This window comes from Eulemur rufifrons, chromosome 11, assembly GCF_041146395.1.
Source record: "Eulemur rufifrons isolate Redbay chromosome 11, OSU_ERuf_1, whole genome shotgun sequence".
NCBI lineage: Eukaryota > Metazoa > Chordata > Mammalia > Primates > Lemuridae > Eulemur > Eulemur rufifrons.
Genome location: NC_090993.1, coordinates 1,237,770 through 1,264,115, shown reverse-complemented (window position 1 = coordinate 1,264,115; position 26,346 = coordinate 1,237,770). Strand labels below are relative to the sequence as shown.

The window sequence follows — 26,346 nt, the reverse complement described above, 5'->3', positions numbered from 1 at the left end:
AGGAGGGCCCTCATCCCTGCCACCCGGTGAGGATGAGGAAGGCGCCCTTCTGTGGACCAGGAGGATGGCCCTTAACCAGATACCGAACGAATCTGCCTTGATCTTGGACTTCCCAGCCTCCTCCCAAACTGTGAGAAATACATGCCTGTTGTTTACAAGGCATCTATGGAATTTTGTCACAGCAGCTCGAACGGACTAAGGTGGTGGCTTCTCACCTCGTAAAGCCTTGTCCCTCCCCTGCCTCCCCAAGATGGCGCCTGGGTATGAGGAAGGCCAAAGTGTCCTCCTGGTGGTGGGAGTAGCTGGCTAGTCCCTGTGCAGCCTGGCGCTGTCCTCTGGGTCCCCGCTGGCCTCCTGGATGTGACCGGTGTTCTGTGTGGTCTCTGGGATTCCCTCGGGGTCCAATGGAGCCTTCCTGGCTAGCTCAGCCCCACTCGAGTGCCCGTTAGCCCTGCAGATGTGACATGTCACACCTCCCACCCAGGTGTACCCCGCAGGCTCTGCCCTAGGGGTGGCCCATGTTTGTCCTTCCTGCCTCAGCTCAGCCAGGTGTGACAGCTGAGGGAGCCTTGAGTGCCTCTTCCACGCCTCTCGTCTCCTCTCTGCCTACGCGCTCCTCGACGCCATTTCCATGTCCCTGAATCCCAGACGGGAAGCGGGACATTCGCGCTCTCTGCTTCGGCTTCCTCTTCAAACTACCTGGGGTCTTGCTGCGGTCCCCACTCCAGCCACTGCTCACCCTCCAGGTGACGGAGGGGCTCCTGCCGGTTCCCATGTCTGATCTTTTCCTTCCTCTCCTTCCTCTCTCCTTCCGGCCCAGAAGCATCTCCACTTCTTCCCCTGGTGTTTGGAAAATTCCATTAAGCTACAGACTGAGTTCTTACTACCTACAGCTTAAAATAACATTAGATGTGCAGAACTTCAAGCTTTGATTTTAACGTACAAAGGGAATTTTTGAATTAAGAGATTTCTTTTTTGACAAAGCCCGATTCAGGATTATTGTCCCTCGGTGGACTTAAAAAAAATTTTTTTTTTGACAGAGCAGAGTGATGACTTCATTGTTATGGTTGAGGGTCTCTCTGCTCTTTGCTGGGAGCCCTGGGGCTGCGGACCCAGCGGCGGAGGGGTTCTAGGGGCTCGTCATTTGGTTGGAATAAAAAAAAAATCAGTTTATTATTTTAATGACCATTACACCCATTACATACATAACCTGAGTAAGGAATTGGAAGAACAGAGCTCAGATAGTTCCCAGAACTTTCCATGAGGCCCCTGACCCAGGACACCCCACTCTAGCTCCCTCCTTTGCCCAAGTCCTGCTCTATCAGAGTGTCAACTCGTGGCCCAAATGTAGCACCGCCATCACGCCACTGAGAGGAAGGATGGCAACTATAGTTTATTGTTCAGTGGTTTAACCCGTAAAGGTTTATTTCCTGCTCACATAAGGTTTGCGGTGGGTTCTGGAACTCTCCAAGGCAATTTTCTTCTAAACTGTGACTCGAGTATCCAGGCTGCTTGTAGCTGTGGCATCTAGAGCAGGTGCCTTCCAGGTCACCGAGGCAGGGTGAGAGGGGACTCGAGGGCTGCGTACTGGCTCCTAAACACTTTGCCCCAGAGGTGAAACCCACCACTCACTGCCTGTTGGCCAGAGCCGGTCACATGGCCCTGCGGGGGCCCTTGGATAGATGGTAAACGGCAACTGTCTCTGCCGTAGTCACCGAGGACTCTCACGTCGCTAAATCCAACGATCAGTTTTCAGTCCTCACCTTCCTGGGTCCAAGAGCAACACCTGACCCAGCTGATCCACCTGTTCTACCTGACGCATGCTCTTCATTCGGTTTCTGGGACAACACGCTGGGGTCAGTTTGCCTTCTACCCCAGAGTTCACTCTTTCTCAGCCTCCTCATGCTGGGGAGACTCTAATTTAATGAGCACCTACTATGTTCCAATTGTCACCACTCTCATTGATGGCACAGGACTTATTGCCGTGGGTACTAGTATTACTGCTGTTGTGTCCAGTCCACACAGCTAGGGGTGGCAGAGGAAGGTCTCTGAACTGTCCTGTTTTGTTTTTCCACTGAGGGAATGGAATCCCGTCACTATAATCTATCTGAAAGGCTCTAGAATCTCTCGTTCTCTCGCCCTTTCGAAGACGTGCTCCCAAGCCTTGGGCAGGATTTCTCCTTCCTACTCATCTTCTTCCTGTCCTCGGAGGCGCAGACTGACACTGTGCCTCTGCTCTGTTCTTCCAAGTGTGACTTTCACCCTGGACCTGCAGCCGTAGGATTGCAGCATGGCCTCTCGTGTACGTCCCGGGGTAGCGGGCTGTCCGGCGGGAGGAAGGGGGAAAAGAAATGGGCAAAAAAGGCTCTGCCGGCCAGGTCTGCCCCATCTCACCAGGAAATCAGCAGCTTCCCCCAAATTCCTCCTGAGCGGACCTGTGCTTGAAGCTCACGGTGAGAACTGACCCCCGGCCAGCCCTGGGGCGAGGGAAGGGATGTGAGTAAAGTCACGTCACTTCCAAGATGGTAGCTCCTCCACAGGGTGTTGAGGTGAGCGAGCCGTGTCCGGCGCCTGAGCTTTACTTAATACCTTGAAGTTGACACCGTGAGGGACAAAGACGTCTTCCCAGGAAGCCCCTCTGTGGCACGCGGCTGGGAGGTCCCTGCTTGCACAGAAAGGGGTTCTCTGTTTTCTTCTGCATGTACTTGAATCTCTACAGTGACCAACATCAAGCCTCAGGATTCGTAAACTTCCTTGACTTTTATTTCTTCTGCATCAGATTATGATGATTTGATACTAATCTCAGGAGTGTTACAAGCAACGAGGCAGCAGGGTGTCCCCGGTGAACTCTGAAACCTAAGAGGGCGATGCCCTAAAAAGGCCATAGAGAGCCAACACACACACACACACACACACACCCTTACATGCACACATCGTGTGTCGACTAAATGGCTTCACTGTTTCCTCCAACCACATTTGTCAGAGTTGCTAATAAGGGACCTAGGGGACTCATTTTTGTTTTTTCTTCCTTCCTTTTCTTCGTTTCCTTCCTTCCTTCCCTTTCTTTCTTTCAGCTTTTCCCACTCCACTGGTTGAGTGTCTAGGAGACGGGAAACAGTCAGCAGTTGGGTGGGGGCAGGGCGGGAGGCTTTCCACCCCCCAGTAAACTGCTGCCATCGAGGAAGAGAGTCTCCCTCGGACTTGGAGGGGTGAGGGCGGCGTGGACTCTGGGCTGGATGAGACCCTGCGGGCCCGAGAAGGCAGGAGCCCCGCAGGCCTGGCCTGACCAGTCTGTGTCCCCGTGACTCTGTGCAGGTGACTGCTGGCTCCTGGCGGCCATCGCCTCCCTGACCCTGAACGAAGAGCTGCTCTACCGGGTGGTCCCCAGGGACCAGAACTTCCAGAAGGACTACGCGGGCATCTTTCACTTTCAGGTACTGTGCATCGCTCGTGGCCTTCGTCACAACGGCCCACGCTCTCGGGTCCCATCTTGGATCTACTGAGTGTTTCATCAATTCCCAGGCCGTGTGGCCTTGAGGAAGGCACATTGGACTGAGGGTAGGGGCTGTGGGTCCCAATCGCCCACTGCTGCCCCTGGGCAATGCTGGCGAGGTCTCTCATCCACTGACTCAGAGGCTGGACCAGGTGTTTCCCAGCTCATCAGGCACCTCCCAGGCACACAGATACACCAGACGAGGATCTTGCTCTTACAGAGCTGGGCGTGGTGGCACAAGGTCCCCACGTGAGGCCTCCTGTACAGACCCCCGCCCATCTGCTTGCTCCTGCCGCAGCCCCCGTGTTTCCCCTCCCCAGTTCTGGCAGTGTGGACGGTGGGTGGAGGTGGTCGTGGACGACAGGCTGCCCACCAGGGACGGACGGCTGCTCTTCCTGCACTCTGAGGAGGGCAGCGAGTTCTGGAGCGCGCTGCTGGAGAAAGCCTACGCCAAGTGAGTGCCTCCCTGAAGGCTCTTACCTGCCACCTGCCACACCTGCCCGCCCACCCCAAATGCGGGGTGCCACGGCCAAGTCTCCCCCAGCACCCGGCCCGGGCTGGAGACGGAGCATCCCTCCCCCCGTAACTAGGAGACACGGAAATCGGGCTGGGAGTTTAGATTCCGGCTCTGGTCCTTGTGGACGTGCACGGGTGGGCACACCTGCTCCCCACACCTCCTCCGCTTGCTCCTCTCTCCGACCCAAGGCACGTTGGTAGGGCGATGTGGCTTTTTAAAAGAATGATAAATGGTAATAAAATAAGTGTGCTTAGGTACCAAATCCATAAAGTTTCTGCCCCTTCCTGGGGAGCTCTTCTCCTGGCATTTGCTGTTCAAAGCCTCCTCCTGGGTTCTTTAATAGTTTTGTTCACTGATACCCTTTTCTGCAACCCGGTTCCCAAAACGGACGCCTCACAGCCTTGGGGGAGGGTCCCCTCCCCGCCCCCTGCGCCCCCAGAACCCCAAGCAGCTGGGGCCCTGGCAGGGCTGCCCGGGGCTTTGAGAGGCGCGGGCGGGCGGAGAGGGTTGTCTGGTCTGTCCCCAGTGAGGTGCCGAGCGGGCCGCACAGCCCCGTGGCCCACGCACCTGCCTGGCCCGCAGGCTGCACTGGCAAAGGGCCCTTCGTCACCTTCCAGCGCCATCCGCGTCCCCAGCCCTGTGCTCCCCTCGCAGGACGTTTCTTTCTTTCCAACAGGCTCCACGGCTCCTATGAGGCTCTCGCCGGAGGGTCCACGGTGGAGGGGTTTGAGGACTTCACGGGGGGCATCTCCGAGTTTTACGACCTGAAGAAGCCGCCAGCCGGCCTGTTCCAGATCATGCGCAAGGCCCTGCGTGCCGGGTCGCTGCTGGGCTGCTCCATCGACGTGAGCCGGGGGCTTCGCTTGTTCCGGGTCCCACGTGGTCGGGAATGGGCGGGTCGGTGGGAGAGGGGCGTGGTCGGGAATGGGCGGGTCGGCGGGAAGGGGCGTGGTTGGGAATGGGCGGGACGGTGGGGGTGTGGTCAGAACTGGGCGGGCGGAGGGGCGTGATCGGGAATGGGCGGGGCGGCGGGAGAGGGGCGTGGTCGGGAATGGGCGGGTCGGCGGGAGGGGGCGTGGTCGGGAATGGGCGGGTCGGCGGGAGAGGGGCGTGGTCGGGAATGGGTGGGTCGGCGGGAGGGGGCGTGGTCGGGAATGGGCGGGACGGCGGGAGAGGGGCGTGGTCGGGAATGGGCGGGACGGCGGGAGAGGGGCGTGGTCGGGAATGGGCGGGGCGGCGGGAGGGGGGCGTGGTCGGGAATGGGCGGGACGGTGGGGGCGTGGTCGGGAATGGGCGGGGCAGCGGGAGAGGGGCGTGGTCGGGAATGGGCGGGACAGTGGGAGAGAGGCGTGGTCGGGAATGGGCGGGGTGGCGGGAGAGGGGCGTGGTCGGGAATGGGCGGGGTGGCGGGAGAGAGGCGTGGTCGGGAATGGGCGGGACGGCGGGAGACGGGCGTGGTCGGGAATGGGCGGGAATGGGAGGGAATGGGCAGGACGGCGTGGGAAGGGTTTGGGCTGGGGCCCAGTCTGAGACTTAAGGGACAAGTCTGGCCACACCGTGGCTCGCAGCAGGCAGGGGCTGGTTAGGACCTCGCTAGTGGACAGGAACTGGGGTTAGTCCCGTTGCAGGAGGCCCAGCCCCCCCAACCGTCAGGGCCCCATTAGCGCTGCGGGAATCGCCCTGATGACCTGGTCTCGACCCCTGGACCCCAGGCCCCACCTTCGCCACCTCCTTTTTGCTAAACAATCTTGAGCTTTTGCTGAACGGCCATCAACAAACATGATGATTGACAATACTTGGTGGACTTTGAAGAAAAGGGAAGGGGGCCTGAACCCAGGGGTCGGGTGCAGAGCCAGTGCCACGAGTAGCCTTCTTCAGGCAGCTTGGGGTCACTCTTGGAGAATAAATGACTTCCTGGTTTCTTGGTGGCATTTTGGAGGCTGGTAAGTCAGATTCCGGGCTTGGCAGCCGCACAGCACCTGCCCGGAACCGCGAGGGTTAAGCGGAGCTGGCTCTACTTACCTGAGGTTCACGGCTGCGCCTGCGCCCCCAGGCCGGCACTGGGGCCCCCACGGCCGCGTGGTGTCCCTGGAAAGCGCTGCGGGGCTGGCCCCGAAGAGGCAGGGTCAGCCGCCCTGAGTGGACGTTGTCCCCACCCAGGTCTCCAGTGCGGCCGAAGCGGAAGCCATCACCAGCCAGAAGCTGGTTAAGGGCCACGCGTACTCGGTCACCGGAGTGGAAGAGGTAACACTGGACGCGGGGAGGGGAGGGTGACACGCAATACTGGTCCGTACATCCAGGGCATCCCGGAGAGGAGGAGGGTGGCGATTGCTCCTTGGAGGCTCAGGACTGGCTTCGGAGCTTCCCGGCCCCGCTGGGCTGCGGTCTGCCCCTGCCTGCCCAGAGCCCTCCACGGCTGGCTGGCACTTGCTCCTTAGAAAGGCCGCCTGACCCTCACCTGCTCGGAGGTGGGTGACTTGACTTCCCTGTGGGTTCTAACTAAATGCAGACACTCGGCTGAGGCGTGGCCGGGGAAGTTGTAGAGATTGTCAGATTCTGCACACATTCCAAAAATATGTTTGTGTAGGTCAAACAGTAGAAACCCGTAGGATTCCCAGAAGGAAACAAGGGTAGCAGTGCCCGTCCCAACCTTCAGGGTGGGACATAATCATGGGAAGGCATCCCTCTCCCACCCAAGGAGAAAGCAGGGGCTGCCATTTCTATTAGTTTAGTTCCTGTATTCTGCTTGCTTCCAAAGAGAATTTGAGGTGGTTTACAGTTAAAAGCATATGCACAGCTAGGGATCGTGGCTCATGCCTATAATCCCAGTGTTTTGGGAGGCTGAGATGGGAGGATTACTTGAGGCCAAGAGTTTGTAATCAGCCTGGGCACCATAGCATGACCCTGTCTCTACAAAAAATAAAAAATTAGCCAGGCTTGGTGGCGTGTGCCTGTAGTCCTAGCTACTTGGGAGGAGGAGGGAGGATCTCTTGAGCCCAGGAGTTCAAGGTTACAGTGAGCTATGATCACACCACTGCACTCCAATATAGGCGACAGAGTAAGACCTTGTCTCTAAAAAAAATAATAAAAAATAAATTAAAAAAAAAAAAAACCCGGACACAATACAGCTATACAACTGAAGTAAAATACATGCATCAATCTAGAGTAGAGACAGTACTACAATTGGGAAATTAATTTTGCTTTGGGCTTCCCAATGGCCAAGGCAAAAAGGGAAATGCAATGGAGGTCCTAGCCCATAAACACCCCTGTTATTTATTAAAACGCCATGGATGCTCATTATCTGTGTTTGTGTTTCACGAACATATTCTTTAATCAAGTCAATCTCATACATACGAATTATACACGTATGTGTAAACACTGGGCTAGGGCATGTTGCGGAATACAAAGGAAATTAAGCCACGAAGACCTAACAGTCCGCATGCAGCTTGTGTGTGCATATGCGAATGCAAGCATTTGTACAGGGGCCCATGGGGCTCACACCTGCGTGTTCGATACATGTGTGGATTTATGAGTATGGGCTTGGGACACAGACTGCCTGGGTTCCCATCTTGCATCTACCATTTACTAGCTAGGTAATCATCGAAAACATAACTTCTCCAAGTCTCAGATTTTTGGGCTATAAAATGAAGATGATAACAATGCCTAGCTCACGGGATTGTGGTGAGGTTTAAATGAGGCGATAATGAATTTGCAATGCTCAGCCTAGCGCCCTGCCCACAGATCACACTCAATGCATGTTAACCGCTGTGCTATTGGTGTGTGTCTGAAGGGTGTTTATTCTCATGAGGACTCACATGTTAAGAAGGAAGTCCATCTTAGTCAATTCTAAAATCTAAATCCCCGTTATAGCAGACATAAACTTGTTTTTGTGCTAGACTCTTTCTTTATTGTCTTCAAACCAGTGATGAAAAATAGATCTGCTGGCCAAATTCTGAAAACATACATAAAAATAAGATGAAAGTGTGGTCGTTTCGGGATTTTGAAAAATTCAGTGCAAATCAGCCCATGTGCAGACGTGAGCGCCAGACAGCAGGAGGGTGGTGATTCGGTTGCTTTTCGCAGGTGGATCTCCACGGCCGCCCGGAGCAGCTGATCCGACTCAGGAACCCCTGGGGTGAAGTGGAGTGGTCGGGAGCCTGGAGCGATAAGTAGGTTCTTCCCCAGTCCCCGCCTCCCTCCGTGGAAGGCGTCGTGTAACACGCACAGTAATGAGACCCGTGTCACCGTGAGTTCAGCAGCACTTGCTGTCCACAGATCACACAGCCTGTTCGGGAGAGAATGTTAAATGATTCCAGGCTGGGAAAAGCAAAATAGAAACCACCGAGCCGTAGTCTTTGATTCTGGCTTTCTGCGTTGGCATTTGAAAGTCTGGCAGCTCCGTGCAATGTTGCTTAGCGCTGACGGGCTTTTGTGTTTTCCACCTGCCACGCCACGGTGGTCCAGAGGTCACATCGATCACTCACAGTCTGATTCTTTCCACTCCGCAAACACTGGTCACCCTGACAAAGGCCAAAGCCCTCAGCACCAAGAGATGACGATGCTGAGAAAATGGGATTTGACCCTGGCAGCCCCGGGGCTCCCGGCCCGGCAGGCAGCGATGAACAGGGCGGCAGTGACTGCTGACCAGGGGCAGGCTGGTGCGGGGAAGCTGGGCGGGCGTGGTGGCCTCCCAGGACAGCTGTGCCCCGGAATCCGCGTCCCCAGGGTGCAGGAGGATGAGGAGAGCGCAGGGTGGTGTCTGCCCAGTTAGCACAGCGGGAGGGAGGGCGGGCGGCAGATCGGCGCCGGGGAACGAATTAGCATCTGCCAGTCACATTGAGGAAGAGCCACCGGAAGTGGAAATGGTCATGATAATTCCCCCTCCCAAAGCGTCCTTAATCCTCGAGGGTCGTCCGTATTCTGTGACGCCTCCAGGGCTTTCGAAGGGAACCTCAGCACGTTTAATCACGGCGTTGTCACTGCTCAGAGCTGCAGTAGTTTCCTTCAGGTTTGTGTCACGAAGAAACGTGTGACCCTGGGGCCAGGGATGGGCCTCCTGTAGGAAGGTTCTTCACGCCACTGCCTAAGATTGAGCAGAACCCAAAACCTCGGCTCTGCCAGCTGTCCTAAAAGGGTGACCTGGCTACGTGACATCGAAGCCCGGCTTCTGTGCCGGGGAGGGGAGGTGTGGAGCTTTGCTGAAAGTATTCAGGGAAGGGAATGTTTTCTTTTGTAAAGATGGATCTTGATGCCGCCCAGTTGTGTAGACATTGCGCACATACTTCAGGGAAACCTGACTCTGCAAAGGTCAGGCAGCTGGAGATGGCATTTGAACAAAGTATGTGAATATTGCCAGGGAAGGCCACCAGCATGAGGCCTGGCGGGGTGACATTACTTCAGGGAAATTGCCATCAGCTGGGCCTGATGGTCATCTTTGCAGGCTCCGGCAGTGGACCACGTCCATGTGCCCAGGGCTGCTCAGGCCCTTTCATGCTGTGCTCACCCCAGACCGAGGGACAAGCCGGAATGACAGCTTTCTAACTGGTACTGGAGCACATGCCTTTTTTGTGACACGAACTCTTGAGTCCCCTTTCCTGGACTTCCCCATTCCTGCGATCAGGGGCCTGGGAGTCTCAGACTCCCAGAGTCTGGGAGTCTGGGAGACCCAGAAACATGAAACTCGCCTGGAGACTGGAGATCAGAGCAAGGCCGTGATGTTCCCGCTGCGGCATGTCTGGGGCAACCCCGGTAGTGCCTGTGGCCCCTGTGTCCCCGGCCTGCGTCCCCTTCCCAGACGGTACCCCCTCACCCCCGTCTGCCCTGCTCCCAACCGAGGTGTTTTTGGGGTTCCACGGCTGGCCCTGGGGGAGGAGTTTAGCTGCAGTAGACGGCGTGTGCCTCAGTGGACCCCTCAGGAACCACCACCTCCGTTTGTACCCCCAGTGCCCCGGAGTGGAATGACATAGACCCCAGGAAGAAGGAGGAGCTGGACAAGCAAGCCGAGGACGGAGAGTTCTGGTGAGAGCGTTTCTGCTGCGGATCCGTCCGCGTGGTTCTGGGTCCCTTCCCAGCTCTGCTGGGGGCGCAGCCGGTCGCCACGTCTTCCAGGAATGCGACGTGGTTCCCAGCTATGGGGTGTTCATTCTTCTCCCCGTTTTGTCCTAGCATAATTCTACCTCTAGTCCAGTGCGTCTGCAGCACTGAACCCAAGGCAGCCGGGCCCTCCGTGTGGCTTAGTGACCAGCCTGTCTTTCTCAGTTTCTATTGTCTTTCCAACGAGCGGAGAGCACCGCTTCTATCTCCCTAAGCTAAGGCTTGGCTTACCATCAATATAGGATAACTTCCTTTGCTGGTGTGCTAAGGAAGATAACAAGGGTACCCCCGAATATGGTACGGCTTAGCTGGACATCACTGGGAATTAAGGAGAAAGAAACCTCCTGTGGGCTTAGGCTTACCCCAACCTAGAGGCAGAAGCTTCGCTCAGGGGACGCCCTGGGGTTGGTGAGATGTGCGGGAATCTTCCCTGCAGGAACCCGGAGGCTGACGGGTGCACGGAATGTGGACGGCCATGTGCACGGCTGTGTGGGTGGGCCGTGGAAAGATCCAGCCGGCCCAGCCCCCCAGGGCCGCCGTCGGTTCTTCCCTGTGCCCGGTGGGCAAGCCTCAACCGCCTCCCCAGCCAGCCCAGCTCCACTCACGGAGAGCCCTCCGGTTCCTCTGCCCCCAGGATGTCATTTTCGGATTTCTTAAAGCAGTTCTCTCGGCTGGAGATCTGCAGCCTGTCCCCGGACTCTCTGAGCAGCGAGGAGGTGCGCAAGTGGAACCTGGTCCTGTTCAACGGCCGCTGGACCCGGGGCTGCCAGAACCACCCAGGTAGGGCGAGGGGCTGCGGGGCCCAGCCTCCTTCAGGGTTGTCCGCTCGGAGCTGGGTGACACATACGTTAGTCTCTGGATAAAGCCTTTGGACTTTGCTCTTCGGCTCCCGGACACCCCCTGGAGGCCCTGCTTGTCCCCAGGGCTTGGAGCCCGGGCAGCCCAGGGTGGGCAGTGGCTCTGTGGCCGCTCCCCTGAGGCCCGTGTCAGCTTCTGTGTGTTCACACTGTCCCTGCTTCGCCCGCCTTCCCCTGGCCACAAAGCACGTGCTTCTTCCTACTAACCCCGCCCTTGTCGCTCCACACCGAGGCCCCCGTCCTTCTCCTGGGCTTCCTCCACCCCCACCGCCCAGCTGGCTGATGCCACCCTGCTGCGCTCTGGGACACAGAGGCTGCGGTTCCAGCCGCTGCATCCATCAGAGCCGCCGTTTTGCTTTGTGTTTGCGCCTGAGTCGAGGCGGACGGGTGCAGACGGGACAGGCCGGGGTGGCCACACGCAGGGTGCACAGGGGGACTCCCCTCTCCCGCAGGAGTCGTGTCTGCGGGACTCAGTCCCTCCTGGGGAGAGGCCGGCGCAAACCACTGCCACTCACTAACCCTGGGTCCTCGTGTCCGGAGAGGCGGGAGGCTCCCGGCTCAGGAAAGGCCACTGACACATGCGTGTCTTAGGCTCCTCCTAGGTGGAGTCAGCAGAGCCGGCCCCTGACGAAGAAACTTCAAAACGACCCGACCCCACATCTCTAAGGAGAAACGAAGAAAAGCGAAACCCACCGTCTCCACTTTCCACCCCCCAGACCCCGCGCGCCCTGCCGGGTTTGCTGTGGGTGCGCGGACTGACCTGGCCCGCGAGCGCACGGGCAGGGCCGTCGGTCTCTGCTGGGGACGCGGCTCACGATAAAATCCCACCTGGGTGCAGTGCCGGGCTTGGCGGGGTCTCTCCTCTTTCACCCCCCTCGCAGCCCACAGCCCCCCAGTCTGGCAGCTGTGACCCAAGTGCCGAGAGGAGAGGACGGAGGGACACCCACGTCCCCGGCCCTGTTGCCCAGCTCGGCATTTGTGAGCCCCCGGGAGGGGCGTGTCCCTTCTCTGAGCTTCAGTTTCCCAATCCTCCAAAGGGGCTCACAATTCCCACCTTCCAACCCCCCCCCCCCCCCGGGGCGCGGGGAGCCCCGTAACTTGGAGGGCGCGGGGAAGCGCTTGCGAGCTGGGCGGCGTCCACAAATGCCATGCGTTATTTTTATGGCCCATTCTCTTCCTCCGGTCCCGTTAAAGAGTAAACAAAAAATGGAGGGATCGCAGTAATGTTGCATTTGGGAGAAATTAAAATATGCTCACCATTAACAAGCGCTTAGAAAATGCGTAGGAAATTTGCATGGATCATTTCGGGGGCTGGGAACTGAGGGGCTTCCAAGGTGTCCGTAGGCACCAAATCACAAGCCCATCTGTGCCGCCGACTGACTGCCAGCAAGAGACGGACGGCTCTTGCCCTGTGGTGATGATGTGCGTATAGAAGCTTATAGAATTTTCTCTGTGTCCTCTGGAATCTACTGACATTTGGCTTTAAAATCTGTACACTTATGTCCTAAATAAAAAATTTGGAAGCGGAGATCCTTGGACGGTGGAATCGAATAAGTAATCTTACTATTGAGAAAAAATAATGATCAATGGCTCTTGGTCACCTGTGAGTGCCTTGTCATTTCATCAAGTCGGACCCTTCTTTAAAGGCTGGGAGAACCCCCCCCACCCCCTCCCGCTCCTTTGGCCCCCCGGGGTGCAGGATTATTGCATTGTTGAGGCCCTCGTGTGGAGACACCTGTCAGGCCCGTCTTCTGCAATTACGCTTTGCTGCTGGGCTCTGTCGTAGAGTTGCTGTGTGCCCTCGGACGATCCCCTTGACCTCTCTGTGCTTTGCAGTGTGTAGTTACTAGATTGAGAGTTTTTTTTTTTTTTTAAAACAAGTCATCTTTGAAACGGAGTCTTTTAAAACAGCCACAGGTGGTGTGGCAGGAATGCTTCTTAATTGCCCATTGTGACTCCCCACGCGTTATTAAATGGCTTTTTCTGGAAGGGCGTGTGTCTCATCCGTGGGCTGCGACCCGGAAGCCGTCACGTGATGCCCCTGGGGGGATGGACGGAATTTAGCTCTCAGGGCAGCCTCGGGCTGCGCTCTGGCACTGGGGCCATCTCGGAGAGAGGACATGTGACAATCAGATGGCAGGAGCCGTTGTCTTTCTGTCTGTCTGGCTGAGGCCTCCTTGGTAGCTCGTCTCTTCCGGGAGTTTGTCCTCATCTGTCCCGGGGACATGCTCTGGACCCGGAGATGTCCCTTCTTCCAGGAGCTGGGTTTGTCTTCACAGTCCAGGAGCTGGACGCGAGGACATGGTCACTCTTTGCCCAGAAAGCCCTGGGGGTGATTTCCCAGCGCAGCCCACGTGGCCCTGGGGTTACGGAGTCCGGGATCTGCCCAGTCAGGCGTGTCTGGGCTCCTGGTTGGTGAAAGGGACAAGCGCAGACGTTCCAAATGCTGAGGGCTGCGTCTGCTTGTGTCGGGGTGGGGAAGGGGGTAGGAGATGCCCCCTGCCCCCGCGTGCCGGGCACGGTTTGGACAGAGTTACGCTTTCCCTGGGATGATCAAGTTCTTCCCTCTCATTCTCTCCTCACCGCCCATGTGGGGAACCACCGTCACCCGGGCAACTTCCAGCCACTTACTGGACCAACCCCCAGTTCAAGCTCTATTTGGACGAGGCGGATGAAGACCAGGAGGGCGGCGGTGGCGGCGAGCCCTGCTGCCCGGTGCTGCTGGGCCTGATGCAGAAGAACCGCGGGCGGCAGAAGAGGATGGGCCAGGGCACGCTTAGCATCGGCTACGCCGTCTACCAGGTACCGCCGGGCTGGGTTCATCCTTTACTGTGCACTTGATGTCTTTGGACTGAATATTCTGGCCAGTAATCAGAGTGTATCTTTCCCATTGCTTGATTATTGCTGCTCAAGCATTGCCCTTGCTCCCGCAAATACCTCTCCCAATGGCCTTACGGAGGCCTGAATTCCACACTTAGAGATTCATTCCTATGGCTTAAACCTCTGCTGTTAACACTGAGACGTGTAGTTCACTGAACTTCACCCGTCATCGAGGGCTCGGTGTACTCGTGCTCCTTAGACTCTTTTTTAAGTGTCAGCTTCTCAGGGGACAGGAGCTGAGAACATGGGGCATGAGGCACCTGAGGTGACTCAGGGAGGAGAGGAGGATATGGCTGAATTGGGGTCTGAGCTGAATAGGTTTTCTGAGACCTCGGTCACCACAGGTGAGATGGAAAAGGCGAGCCCAGAATGCCGTGGGGAGCTGGGGGGTTTGGGGGAGCCGCTGCTAAGGAGGGTCAGCGCGGGCGGTGCGGGGGGACGGAGACTGCGGGGGGTCTCGAGCAGCCGTGCTGACAGCTTTGCAGCTTGTTCCACAGTAGGTGCGGTCGTGGGGGGCCGGCTGGGACCGTGTTGGGAACTGTGGGGCCTGGATCTCTGGGGGGCCTCTGTGTGCCCAGAGAGGATGAGGAAACCGTGTTCCGGGGGACCAGGACACGGACTGAGCCCTGAGGGGTGAGCCGCCTGCTGTCATACATGAGGGGACTCTCGGTGGCAGAGTCCAGCCCCATCAGGGTTCAGCAAGTACTAAGTCTCAGTGTCACTGTTGGCCAAACACAAAGTCTCAGCGTAGCATCTCAGGGACAGTGCGGTGGCCACGGGCCCCAGGGCAGCATCTCAGGGACAGCTCGGTGGCCACGGGCCCCAGGGCAGCATCTCAGGGACAGCGAGGCGGCCACGGGCCCCAAGTCATGGCGCCATCTGGCGGCAAGGCCCCAGGCACTGGGGACTGTGACTCACCTGGCAGAGAAACTAACTTCCGGAAGTTTGCACTCTGATCCAAGAAATAAAGCAACTCGGAAGGGATAGAAAATTCGTTCTCAGTCTGGGCAGAAATTTAGTTTTCTCGAGCCTGGTAAAAATAAAGTATTAGAGGCGGCAGAAATAGAGAAAATTTAGAGAAAATTCCAGAAAAAAGTCAAGGTGTGTAGTGGCTAAAAACTCAGGCTGTGAGTCAGACAAACTTCGAATCCCTATTTACCAGCCACGTGTCCTTGGGCGAGTTACTTAACCTCACCAGCCCTCAGTTTCTCCATCTGTAAGGTGGGGCGATAGTGGCTCCCGCCGGCCTGTTTGCTGTGACAGCCGGCCTGGGTTGCCGTGACAACAGGCTGAATCGGCGCACATCCTGCGCTGGTTCAGGGACAGGCACGGGGCAGACGCCCCACGAGCATTAGCTTTTCTCAGCATTAAAAGCAAAAATCACACACAGAGAAGTCAGAAATGTTTTTACTCTTTGCAAATACATTTTCTTTGTCTACTTTTTTGACATTAGAAGGCACTTAGTCCAGAAAAACATAATAACTTTCTTTGTCATGGTAACGCCGATGACTTCTACTCTCTTATTGTCTCATCACCGGATGAAAGCTGAGAGATGCTAGATAGCCGAAAATTTCTGTTGCTTGAAATGAAAATGTAAAACATTTTGAAGTCAATTCTGTTACATTTAAAAAAAAAACATTCTCGAAGAGGGACGCGTTTACATCTCATGTATCCAATACGATCATCGTAGATGCAAACAAGCTAGACACAATCTCTCTTTCTGTTTCATAACACCTATAGAAGATTTAAAAAAAAAAAAAACGCGACTTGCGTGAGTCGCGGGGGCTCCCGGTGGGACCTGTAGTGCTCAGTGGTGGGATTTCAGCGTGTCCGGGCCTGAGATGTGAGTTTCGGGGAGCGGGTGGGTGCTTCCCGGCAGGCTTTGGCACGTGTTATTTTTTGCAAGGGTACGCGAGGAGGAAGGGGGCCGCAGGGCACTGGGTTTGACGTTGGTGCCGGGAGGGTAAGAAGGTGCTGGTCGCACGCCCTTGGCCCCCTGGCAGAAGCAGAGAGTCGCCTTCAGGAGGGACAGAATGGCAAAGGCACATGGAGTGTGAGGCCAAGAAGCCGAGGGCCTCGTCCCTCCCAGAGGATGGCTCAGCGAGGACGGAAGGGAACCTGGTGTCACCTCTGCCTTTGGGTGTTCCTGGCTTTGGGGGCACCTGGAGCGAGCACAGGGCTGACACCCCAGCTCTGTCATGGGAGTCACCAGGCAGGGCTGAGCCCCGTCCACGGCGAGAAGCTGCCCTCGGGTGTCTTTCCTGCCGCAGTCGTCACAGAGGGGGGTGTCTGGGGCAGCCCGTGTGTGAGGACCTGGGAGACAGACGCTGCCTGGGATGGCCAAGTTCATTTTCCTCGAGACTGCCAAGAAGGTCGTTACCACTCGTGCACCTGAGTTCCAACTTGCTTTTTTTTTTTAACCTAAAAAAATCTTCTGCTGTGGTTTCAGTGGGGTTTAGGGAGGAAAAATATTAGATGCATGTGTTCAACCCACTATCTTTACCCGGAAGTTCGCCTTCTATTTCTTTTTAAGTTAATGAGTTCAGTTGTTCCGGAAATCATTCCGGGCATCTCACTGTTTCATTTTATTGGCACAAAATTGTTCATACATTTTCTTGCCGTGCTTACATCCCTGCTGTGTTTGTAGTTACGTTCCATTTCATGGCGCTTATATTTTATTTGTGGTTTCCTCTCATTCTCTGTTTGATCAGATTTTGGTAGGGTCTGTCTGTTTTCTCACCAGGGTTTCAAAGCCTTTGCCTGTGTTGTAGAACAGGCTCGGTTGACTCCCAGGATGGGACCGTCTGTCTGACTCTTTTCTGCTCAGAGCTAGAACACTGAAGTGATCAAACTCAAAGATTGTGCGCTTTACACAATCACATGCTAGTTCTAAAAATTTTTTTTTTTTTTGGTCTAAAAATAAAGCCATCCATCCCAACACTGCTATTGAAATGGAGGGGAGTGTGTGTGTGTGTGTGTGTGTGTGGTGGTGTTTGACCTTGAGCTGCCCTTGTAAGTGACATCTGACTCTTATTAGTGGAAGGAGAAATTCCCTTTAGAAGCCTTTACAGGTATGCAGTGAGTCAGGGACTGGCAACCACAGGTAAGACTGCGAAGGAATGGCTTTGTTTATTCCCTGACACTTTTCAGAGCCCTGTGGACAGTCATCGGAACCATGTCACCATCAGGACTGTTTTGATCTTTTAGGCAGATTTCGTTTGCTGGTGATGCTAAAAACACCTGCACATCTCTCCGGCGGTCTTCGTGTGGCACGGGGGAGGTGAAGGACAGGGACACGTCTCTGCTGACGTTTAATTCTCAGCGCACGCAGGCGCCTCGCGCCCAGAGACCCGCCTTCCTGGCATGGACGCGTGTGTCTCTGCCTCAGGCGATAATTTTTTTCTGCCGTCTAGAGCATTTTATATATGTGACAGTCTCTTCCGCGAGGCGTTATTTATGTGGCACTTTGCAAAGTGCTTTAAAAATGCAGCTGCTGTTCAGTGATTCCTTACGAGTCCCTCGCGAGGGAGGTCAGGTCTACACACCAAGCTTGAGGGGCTCAGGAAGCACCGCGCTTCTCGGTCGGGTCCCACGAGAAGTCGCAAGCAGGAGCCTGGTGGCCAGCCCGGGGCTGCCCACCGGCTCTGAATGTCTCTGTGTGTGCCGGAAGCTTCCTCTGCAGGAGCCATTTGCAATTCAAACGGGAGATTTGCAGACCACAGAAGGACCGTGAAAGCCGGGTAGCTGGTGTTTGACCAGGACACGGTGCTCAGGACGCCCGAAGTCCCTCCCCACCTGTGCTGGGAGTCCAGGAGCCGTGGGACGTAAGAGTTCATCCCTATACACAATGACTTTTCTGAGGACACTCCGCTGGGTGGTCCATGCGGGTTATTGTTCCCATTTAGATAATTACTGACTGCACAGAACCAGGACTGCCGTGGGTGCTGTCCAGGAACTCCCAGGGTGAGCAGGAGGGAGGCGGGGGGGTGTCCCTGGTCCCCGGGGGCCAGAGCTGCTCCTGACCTGGGGTTGAGGCTGGAGGCCGACACGGGAGCCCCCAGGAGGGCAGAGCCAGGGGGGGTCAGGAAGGAAGAGGCAGGAGAAATGAACCCGGGACCTCCCAGCAGCAGCTGCTGTCTTCCCGCAGGCTCTGAGGCTTGGCCTTGCCACAGGGGCAAAGAACAGCCGCCCCAAGCAAGCGGGGGCTGGGGGGCAGCTGCTGTCCCCCGGCGGATGCTGCTCTCCCGAGTACAGGGACTCACAGGTGTGTGTCCTCTGCCCACCTGGCCCCCCCGAGGCGGCGGCCTCCGAGTCGTGCTGGGGAGACAGGAGAGTGTCCCTGCTGTCCCCAGGATGCCCAAGGCGGAGCGGGGAGCTTGGGCGGGAGGGAGGATGGGACGGAGACTTCCCGGTCCAGGAGGCGCCACCCCCCACCCCCGCCTCCTCTTATCTGGTGCTCACAGCATCCTTGTGCAGTCAGCGACATTAACTCCATTTTACAGACGAAGAAACCCATATTCCAAGTGGTTATGCACTTGTCCAAGATTGTGCAACTAATTAGGATGGGGAGCAGGCTCATTAGCTTCTCCAATGAGCCAAAGTACCTGTGCGTCTCTCTCTGGGCCTTCGGCTTCCTTGGGCAGAAAACGGGCATCTTTCGTGTTTCTTCTGGCTCGTTTGGGGGGCGGCACCTGGCGTCCATCTCAGACTCACCTGGGGCGAAGGCCGTTCCCGGGCTCCACGCTCGACACCGTCTCCGGCGAAGTCGTTAACGTCTCTCCGGTTTCCGGGCAGAAGCTGAGCGTGACAGAGAGATGCCGGGAGGAGGCCGTGGGGCCGCTGAGATCGGTGAGGTTTTGTCACACTTGCAAGCGGAAGAGGCTGTGACACTTCAGTGTGTCCCCATCCCCATCTTGAGGACAGTGGGGGTGTGCCTGCCCGCAGGTCCTGCTGGGGACGGGGCTCTCCGATGCTCGGACGGTTTGCTCTGAGCCACTGTCTCTCCCCTTGAAAGCCGTTCGGTCTCAGCTCCTCTGAAGGGCCCCATGGGAAGCGTCTGTTTTAACTCAAGACTGTCCTCGATTTCCTCGGGGACAGGAACCCGCCCTTCTCTCTGCAGTTCTGGGGTCAAGACTGGCGAAGGCTCTCATCTCTGCGGGGATGGCTTTGCTGCCGGCAGGGGCTCTTCTCCGGCGTGTTCTCCAGGCTTCTACTGCCCGGGCCAGTCAGTCTCTCGCATGATGCGAGAACAAGATAACGAGCAACCCAGGAACGGCTCTGGGTCGGCCTCCCCGGCCGCGTCCTAGACAAGAGCTGGGCAAGGGGGGCTGGTTCTTGGTGGCGGTGCGGGAAGCTCCCGTACCGGGGTTGGAAATACCATTGACTGAGCGGAGTGAGCTCCGGTCCCCGCCGGCTCTGGGATGTTTTACTTCTTAGCCTGCATGTGCTGAGCACCTACTGTGTGCAGAGCCGTGGCCTCGGGCCGGCAGAGAGCAGAGTCACGGTGCTGCGGCGAGTGTGTTCCTTTCTGGTCGAGCCACACGCAAGACGGAGGCTGCAAACGCCGCCCGCTCCCTCTCCCCGGCTTCCCTCCCTGCAGTGGGGCAGTGTGCACCGACCCCGTCTTGACTGAGGATCAAGGGGCTTGCGTGAGGATGGGAGGTTGGTGACTGTCCTGCCACCTCAAGGGGACCCGGCTGACACCGAGGATGGCGGAGTGGAAAGGCGGAAACAACTGATCCTTGATGGCTTCATCACCCAGAATTCGCCGAGCCTAGAACGTCCTGTTTCCAGACTTCTTGACGTGTGAGATGGTAAAATGTTCTTATTGTTCGAGCCATTTCAGAGACTTCCCGGTGAGCCTCTGTCCTGTCCGAGAGCCCTGGCAGCCCGAGGGCCTGGACTCCCTGGTGTGCACAGTGCTCCATGTGGCTTCATTCTGCAGCACACCTGGGGCTAGACTAGGAGGCCGGAGTGGAGGCCGGGCCACGCTTCCTCCTCCCGCACGGCAGCAGGTGCTTGAGCTCTGGGCACCATGAGTCTTTCTGGTGCTTTCTCTGTTCCCAGCCGGTCCTCCGCCTCGGGGCTGCTGGGCAGCTGCAGCATCGGCGATGGTCTCTGCAGTTTTCAGACTCCGGCAGCAGCAGCAGCAGCAGCTTCCTGATCTTGGAGACACTGCTGTGGGGGTAACCCCGAAATCCCACGGTGGGTTAGTGCTGGTACCTCTGAATCTCCTGCCTCCAGCCCCCCCAACAATCCAAGCAGCACCCGACTCCCAGGAGAGGCAGCCAGCTGCAAAGCTCGAGGGGACAGTCCCCCCAGACCACCCTCACTCCGACACCGATCACAAGTCTGGAGGCTCCAAAAGCTCCCGGAATTATCTGCTAGAAGGCCTCGCAGAACTCACTGACGGCGGTTAGACTCCCAGTTACGGTTTATTGCAGGAAAAGCAAAGAGATTAAAATCCGCCGAGGGAAGAGTCCAGGAACGTTCCAAACATGGGGCTTCCGTTCTCCGCTCCCCAAGGTCAGGATGCATCAGCCTCTGGGCGTCAACGTACGACAACACTCGTGGAATATTGCTGACCTGAGGGGGGGGGGCCCAGGCCACAGGTGTCACCGGGTCCGTCACGTGGCACGAGTCTGCAGGCTCTGCACGCCCAGCTGGGGGAGGCGCCTCGCACCCGGGCTCCGGAGCCGTCTGCTCCTCAGCGCGCCCGCTGCTCTTTCCCGCGTCTCAGTCCAAGGGGATTCATTTTCCCACCTCTCGTCTAGCAGATGGTCTGAGGCTGCTGCTCATTTTGCGAAGGAAAATCTCTCCACCCAGCCGATCCTGGGCCTGTCGGTGCTGCTTGTGCCTCCCCGGGAAAGCCGGACCCCAGGGAAAGTGTGGCTGGGGGGGGGGGGCGCCGGCTTCACGGCCCTCGTGGGGAGGGGTCTGGGTGGGTCCCTCCAGCCCCCGTGCACCCCCACGGAACGCCCGCCTCACGCCAGCGGCTGTGCTCGCAGAGTGAGGTTCACTGTAACCGTGGGCTCACGACGGCACAACTGGAGTGGAGGTTACGCCTCCAGACAGCAAGGCCGGGGTTTCGCGTGGTTCCTGGCCGCTGCCTCCCACCCTGGCACAGGCCCCTGGGGGCTGATGGGCACAGCTTCACTGGTGGTCAGGGGGTTATGGTCTACTTGGAATGTGGAACCAGACTGTGGCCAAGGAGAGGCTGCAGGCTGGGAGGGGGGTGGGGGAGCGAAGGGAAGCCGAGGCCACGGAAGGCCGGAGCAGGCTGGAGAGGAGGCGGGCAGCAGGTGGGAGCCCGGGGGCTGGGAGCACCGGCTGAGGCTCCCGGCACAGGCTCTGAGGCTGGACAGGTATGTCCAGAGGACGGCTGGGTCCCCTCCAAAGGGTCCTAGAAACCCAGACAGACGTGAAGTCGGGGGCTTCGAGAGCAATTACGCCTCCGTGGTAAAATCCCCAGTGTGGGTCTGCATTGCTGGCTGACCCCGAGACGGAGCCGTCCTCCGGGCTGCAGTTCACAGGGGGCTGCGAGCTGACCCTCTTGGAAGCGACAGAAACTCTCTCCTTCCCCAAATCTCCAACACCCCAGGTCCCAGGCACCACCCCATGCAGAGAAACGGGGCCCCCCTCACACGGGAGTGGACCTGTCTCTTCCCTGCCTCCCCTGCGGGTCCCTAGGCCCTGGGGGCTGACGGCTGCGTCTCCTTCCAGATGCCTATTGGCCTGGGACGGGGGAGGGGAAGAGAGGAGGACACGACTGAAATCATTTTCCCCTCTACTTCTATATCCTTTTCCTTTGGGTAAAGATTGAGGCAAAGTCAATTAAATGCAAGAGTCACCGTGGCCGGGTGGAGCAATTAAGCAGGAGATCGGAGTGTGTAGGCATCATGTTCCTTACAGGAATATTAGCGCAGCTGAGCAGCCGTGTTTGGGCTGGGGAGCACGTCGGGTAACGGGGAGCACGTCGGGTAACTCGGAGCCCTCGAGACGGCGGCATTCCTAGCGCGATCCTCATATTCTCCCGTCTCGGGCATTTATCAAACAGTTTGCGCCTCGTCTTGCCCAGGTCACTATTGTAAATGAGAAGTTATTCCCAAAGGATCTTATCTAGCACAATCAATGGATAAAATTACTGAATTTATTAACATCTAAATTAAAAAGTCTGAGAAATCGAGTTCTAATTCATCAGCTTGCAAACAGCCACCCCCCAGGATGAGACAACAGACTCTCTGGCAGCAGCTTGTGGTTCGAGACATAGTATTTTTTTAGACAATAATAATATTTCCGCAGCAGCTCCTCTCTGAGGAGTTCAAAGCCATTCCGTAAATGTTAATTATTTAAAGACGTACTCAAACTGAAGCAGATAATTACTATTTTCTCGGGCCTTGTCAGGAGGAGATGGCGCAGAGAGGGCAGGGTGGGTGCCTTTGCCCGAGGTCTCGGTGCGGCTGTCAGCGAGAGGGAAGTGGGACATGCCAGCAGCCGTCTGACCTTGGCCCCACTCCGGCCTCGAGCCCCCTGCTTCCCTGGTTCCTGTTTGGAGACCCTCCTCCTGCCACTCACCCCGTCTTCCGTCACGGTCACCAGCTCCCGGCCCGGCCCTGTCGTCACACCTGGGGCCCTAGAATGTTCCACTGTGCAGCCACCGCTGGGCCTGCCTGTGCTCCCAGCCTCCCGGGGCCCCGTCCCTGGACCCCAGGTTCCCCGGGTACCACAGCAGGAGGGCGTCCCGGATGCCCAGGTGAGCTGCCATGCTGCCCTGAACGGTCTCTCACCTGCCAGGAAGCCTCCCAGCCGCCCCTGGGGGCTACTTGTGTCGCGTCTTCACCTTACAGAGACGCTGCAAAGACGAACCAGGTAATATGTAAAAGGGCCTTAAGCGCCAGAAGATGGGCTGTACTACTGTGGCCGTAGAGCTGGCTGTTGGGAAATCAGACTTCATGGCCGCCGGGGAATAGGGAAGGGGAGATGGGGGGAGAGAGGAAGGCGGGAGAGACAGAGAGAGAGAGAGAGAGAGAGAGAGACAGAGACAGAGAGAGAGAGACAGAGAGACAGAGAGAAAGAGAGAGAGAGAGACAGAGAGAGAGGAGAGCAGACCAAGCCAGGTCTCCTCTCCCAAACCCACCAGCCAGGTGTCTTCTTCCTCCAGGGCTGGGCCAGGGACTGGCTCCAGGCGGAGGCTCCTGGCTCCGGAAGGTTCCATTGCTATTCCTCGGATGCCTTGGCCGGAGCATCGCTTGAAGTCCCCCCGGGAGACAGTCCTGACGGCCGTGAGTAATCGAAGCCTCTTCAGGGCACCCGGAGGAGAATCCGGTTCCGAGCGGCGTGAGTGGGCGTGTTTGCCCCGTCTCTCTGGAAACCACATGCCATAGAAACAGAGGCGCAGGGGACACCGCGAGGTTCACGGCCACCGTTTGTCCCTCTCTGCCCCTGCGCCGAGGCAGCTCTGTTCACGCAGGTGCCGAGGACGCGCTCGTCACTGCCTGAGTGACTTGTTCTCCCCCAAGACGGCTTTCACTTCCTCCCAGCATCAGTCTCGGTGATTACGGATTTGGGGGATTCTTAAGTGGGCAACTGAGTGGGCCTTCAAGGCCTTGGGGAGGGGCCGTTCTTCCTGGTGGCTCGCACGGTGTCGGCAGGACCCTGGGGAAAGGAGGGGAGGGGACAGGGACAACGAGAGAGGCATTCATGGATTTTCCCCCCCGACCTGAGCACCCACTCCCCCCCCACCCCCGACTGCCTTCCAGTGCTCTTGTTGGGAAGCTCCCAACTCCTTCTCCGACGCTCAGTGAAGGCACCCCCTCCTCCAGGAAGCTTTCCCAGATAACCCTGCTGCCCCGCTACGTAGTGGTCCCCCCGCAATTCCCACGGCACAAGACTCTCAGCTTCCCACTGGGATCCTGGGGCAGGGCAAGAACTGTCACTCCTCTCTGTGTCCCACGGTGTGGGCTTGGGAATGTCACAGCCCGACCAGGCCCAGCCCCCAGACAGTTCACTCACAGTCCTTGGAGAAAATCAGGAAACTGAGCCCCGGGGTCTGCTCCTTTTTGTCCCCCTGCATCTTGTTTGGGACGCTGCCTTCCGTCTGGAAGGCTGGGGGTGTGGCAGGGCCCCCAGCTCCCCCACGGTGCCCGGCCTGGTCCTGTCCCCACTGTGGGCCCCTTCCCTGCAGCCCACACCCCTTCCCGGGGACTCCGGGACCCTGGAGGCCGCGTCCTCTCGGCCTTTTCAGCACATAAGAATCTTAAGAATTTTAGGTAAAAAAGCCACCTTGTCTCTGGCTGATTGTATATTCTTTTTTTTGCCTCTGTAATCGTGGTAAAACACACGTAACTTGAAATTCACGTCATCCTGCAACCTCCCTCCATCTCCAGACTGTTTTCATCTTATGAAAGTGAAACTCTGCACCCATTAAACGCTCACTGACTCCCCCCTTCCCCAGCCCCGGCACCCACCACGGTCCCTTCTGTCACCATGAATCTGCCGCTGACGGTCTCCATGGCACCAAGGTACCTAAGTGCCGTGTGGCCCGGGCCGTCAGGGAACAGACGACCTGGCACGGCCCGGAGACTCTGGCCCCAAGCCCTGCTCTGCTCAGGATGCGAGCGTCACTGTGACACTTCCTCCGCTGTGCGTGACGGAGCCCAAGCTGCCCTGAGTCTACTCAACTCTGAACCTGGGCTCCAAACGCCGCAGCATCCGTCTTGGCTGTGAACACCGCCGGCACCTCGTTAGGGGCAGGGGAGGGCTCTGGGCAGGCTGTGGGTTTGGGAAGCTGGGACCTTCGGTGCCGCCGATCAGTCCCACTTGGTGGCTTATTTATGAGACCAGCTTTGTCCTCGGACAGCCGGGTTTTTAAGTCTTTCTTTTCCTGCTTGCTGAGGGCACATTTGTCACACAGGGATGTTCAGGGCAAGCTCCGCCTCGGGTAGGGCAGTTAACGAGGTCACAGCCCGAGGCTGCCGGGCTGCTCCTGCAGGGCCTGGCGCCTGCAGGGATAGCAATCCTACTAGCTCCCTTTGCTAGAACCTTCCATACTTCAGGCACTGTTTTACCCATATAATCTCATTGACTCCTCCCAAGGGTCTTAGGCTGGGCTTGCGATGAAGATTCTCTTGCGGGTGACCCGCTGAGTGGGTGAGTGAGCGCTACCGGGAGAAGCAGGCAGAGAGAGGCCTGCGGTGCGGTGGAGACGCCACCATGTGCCGTGCCGTGACCAGGCCTGGCTTCCAGTCCCAGGATGCCCCTTCAGACGCCAGGGGACCTCAGTGTGCTCATCTGCACAACGGCAGCGATGCCTGACTCCCCCAGGGAAAGGGGAGGATCAGATAAAATGCGTGTGTGAGGGTGGTTTGAAAACCACGGGAGTCTGTGAGTCCAGGAGGTTAATCCAAGGAGAAGGGGCCAGCGAGGGGCCACACAGCTTGTTAGGTTGGGACACGGAGGAAGGGGGACAGATGCCATGTCTAGGGGGTTTCCATGGAGAAAGAAACAGCACCAGGAGATGCTTTGTCTACCAGGAGGAACAAAGTGACCAGAGGGGGCTTCTAAGAAAGAACAGATGACATGTCAAGGGGTCTCCAAGGACCGACCAACCAGAAAGAGGTAGAAAGGCCACAGAGTGGCCATAGGATCAAGGCCACAAAGGAGGGTCCTTGGAGCATCCGTACCAGCAAGGTGACAATAGCCCGGGTGACCTAGCCTCACTAACATAGTGAAAATCACACCCACCTGCGCCATGACAGTTTACAGAAACCATGGCAACACCCGGGAATTGCCATCCAAGGATAGAAATGGGGAGGGCTCCCAGTTCCAGGAACTCTCCACCCCTTTCTAAGAAAAACCATGACTATTCCACCCCCCACTTAACATAAAATTAGGGAATCGGCAGAAAAGGGAAAATCTTGTTAAACTGAGGGTGTCCGCCACCCTCCAGAATGCGCTGTGCTTTCGTCACCTGTCACCCCCTGCCTGCTTGCGTCTGCGTGGTCTGCTCATGTGCTCGGTCAACTCGGTCCCAGTGACCATTCAGTGGTGCTGGGAACCAAGAACCAGGGGACAAGGACCTGGCCTCTGGCCCCCACACCCGACACGCTGGCCAGCCAAGGAGTCGCTGGACGTCCCTGGCTTGGGCTACCGGCTGGGCTGTGCCTGGGCCAGCCCTGTTCTCAGAGCTCCCTGAAGAACCTTCTGGCTGCTGGGGTCTGAGCACAGAGGCCTCGCTGGGATGAGGGTCGTTTGAACTGTCCTGTTGCTGCTGCCGTGGGCACGTCCCACGTGGGGCTTCTGGGTGGGAGGTGGGGTGACCTTTTCTCCAGGGGCCTCCGTGGGCTTCATGGGCCCCAGGGGACCGTGAATTAGTGGGCTCTGAAGGCAGCGATGCTGTGGCTTCCGCAGTGGGATGCAGCCGTCTGGCTGCCTGGAGAACCTTCCAGGGCTCAGCCAAGGGGTCTGGGCCCACGACCCTCTGGATCTAGCATCCCCAGAGCAGGTCC

At 57.5% G+C, this 26,346-nt stretch overlaps 1 protein-coding gene across 1 annotated transcript in view; it reads left to right on the top strand.

Moving 5' to 3' along the window:
- The window catches only part of LOC138393358 (calpain-8-like), a 35,393-nt gene extending 9,518 nt beyond the window's left edge, over nt 1-25,875 (top strand). The window contains exons 3-18 of the mRNA XM_069484477.1: nt 3,316-3,434; nt 3,814-3,947; nt 4,687-4,855; nt 6,171-6,254; nt 8,094-8,179; nt 9,954-10,028; nt 10,738-10,883; nt 13,584-13,762; nt 18,548-18,688; nt 19,907-20,025; nt 20,617-20,764; nt 21,312-21,440; nt 22,395-22,592; nt 22,687-22,708; nt 24,294-24,360; nt 25,788-25,875. Coding sequence (XP_069340578.1) covers nt 3,316-3,434; nt 3,814-3,947; nt 4,687-4,855; nt 6,171-6,254; nt 8,094-8,179; nt 9,954-10,028; nt 10,738-10,883; nt 13,584-13,762; nt 18,548-18,688; nt 19,907-20,025; nt 20,617-20,764; nt 21,312-21,440; nt 22,395-22,592; nt 22,687-22,708; nt 24,294-24,360; nt 25,788-25,875 — 1,904 coding nt within the window. The remainder of the gene's footprint in view (nt 1-3,315; nt 3,435-3,813; nt 3,948-4,686; nt 4,856-6,170; nt 6,255-8,093; nt 8,180-9,953; nt 10,029-10,737; nt 10,884-13,583; nt 13,763-18,547; nt 18,689-19,906; nt 20,026-20,616; nt 20,765-21,311; nt 21,441-22,394; nt 22,593-22,686; nt 22,709-24,293; nt 24,361-25,787) is intronic.
- Nucleotides 25,876-26,346: the final 471 nt, after the last annotated feature.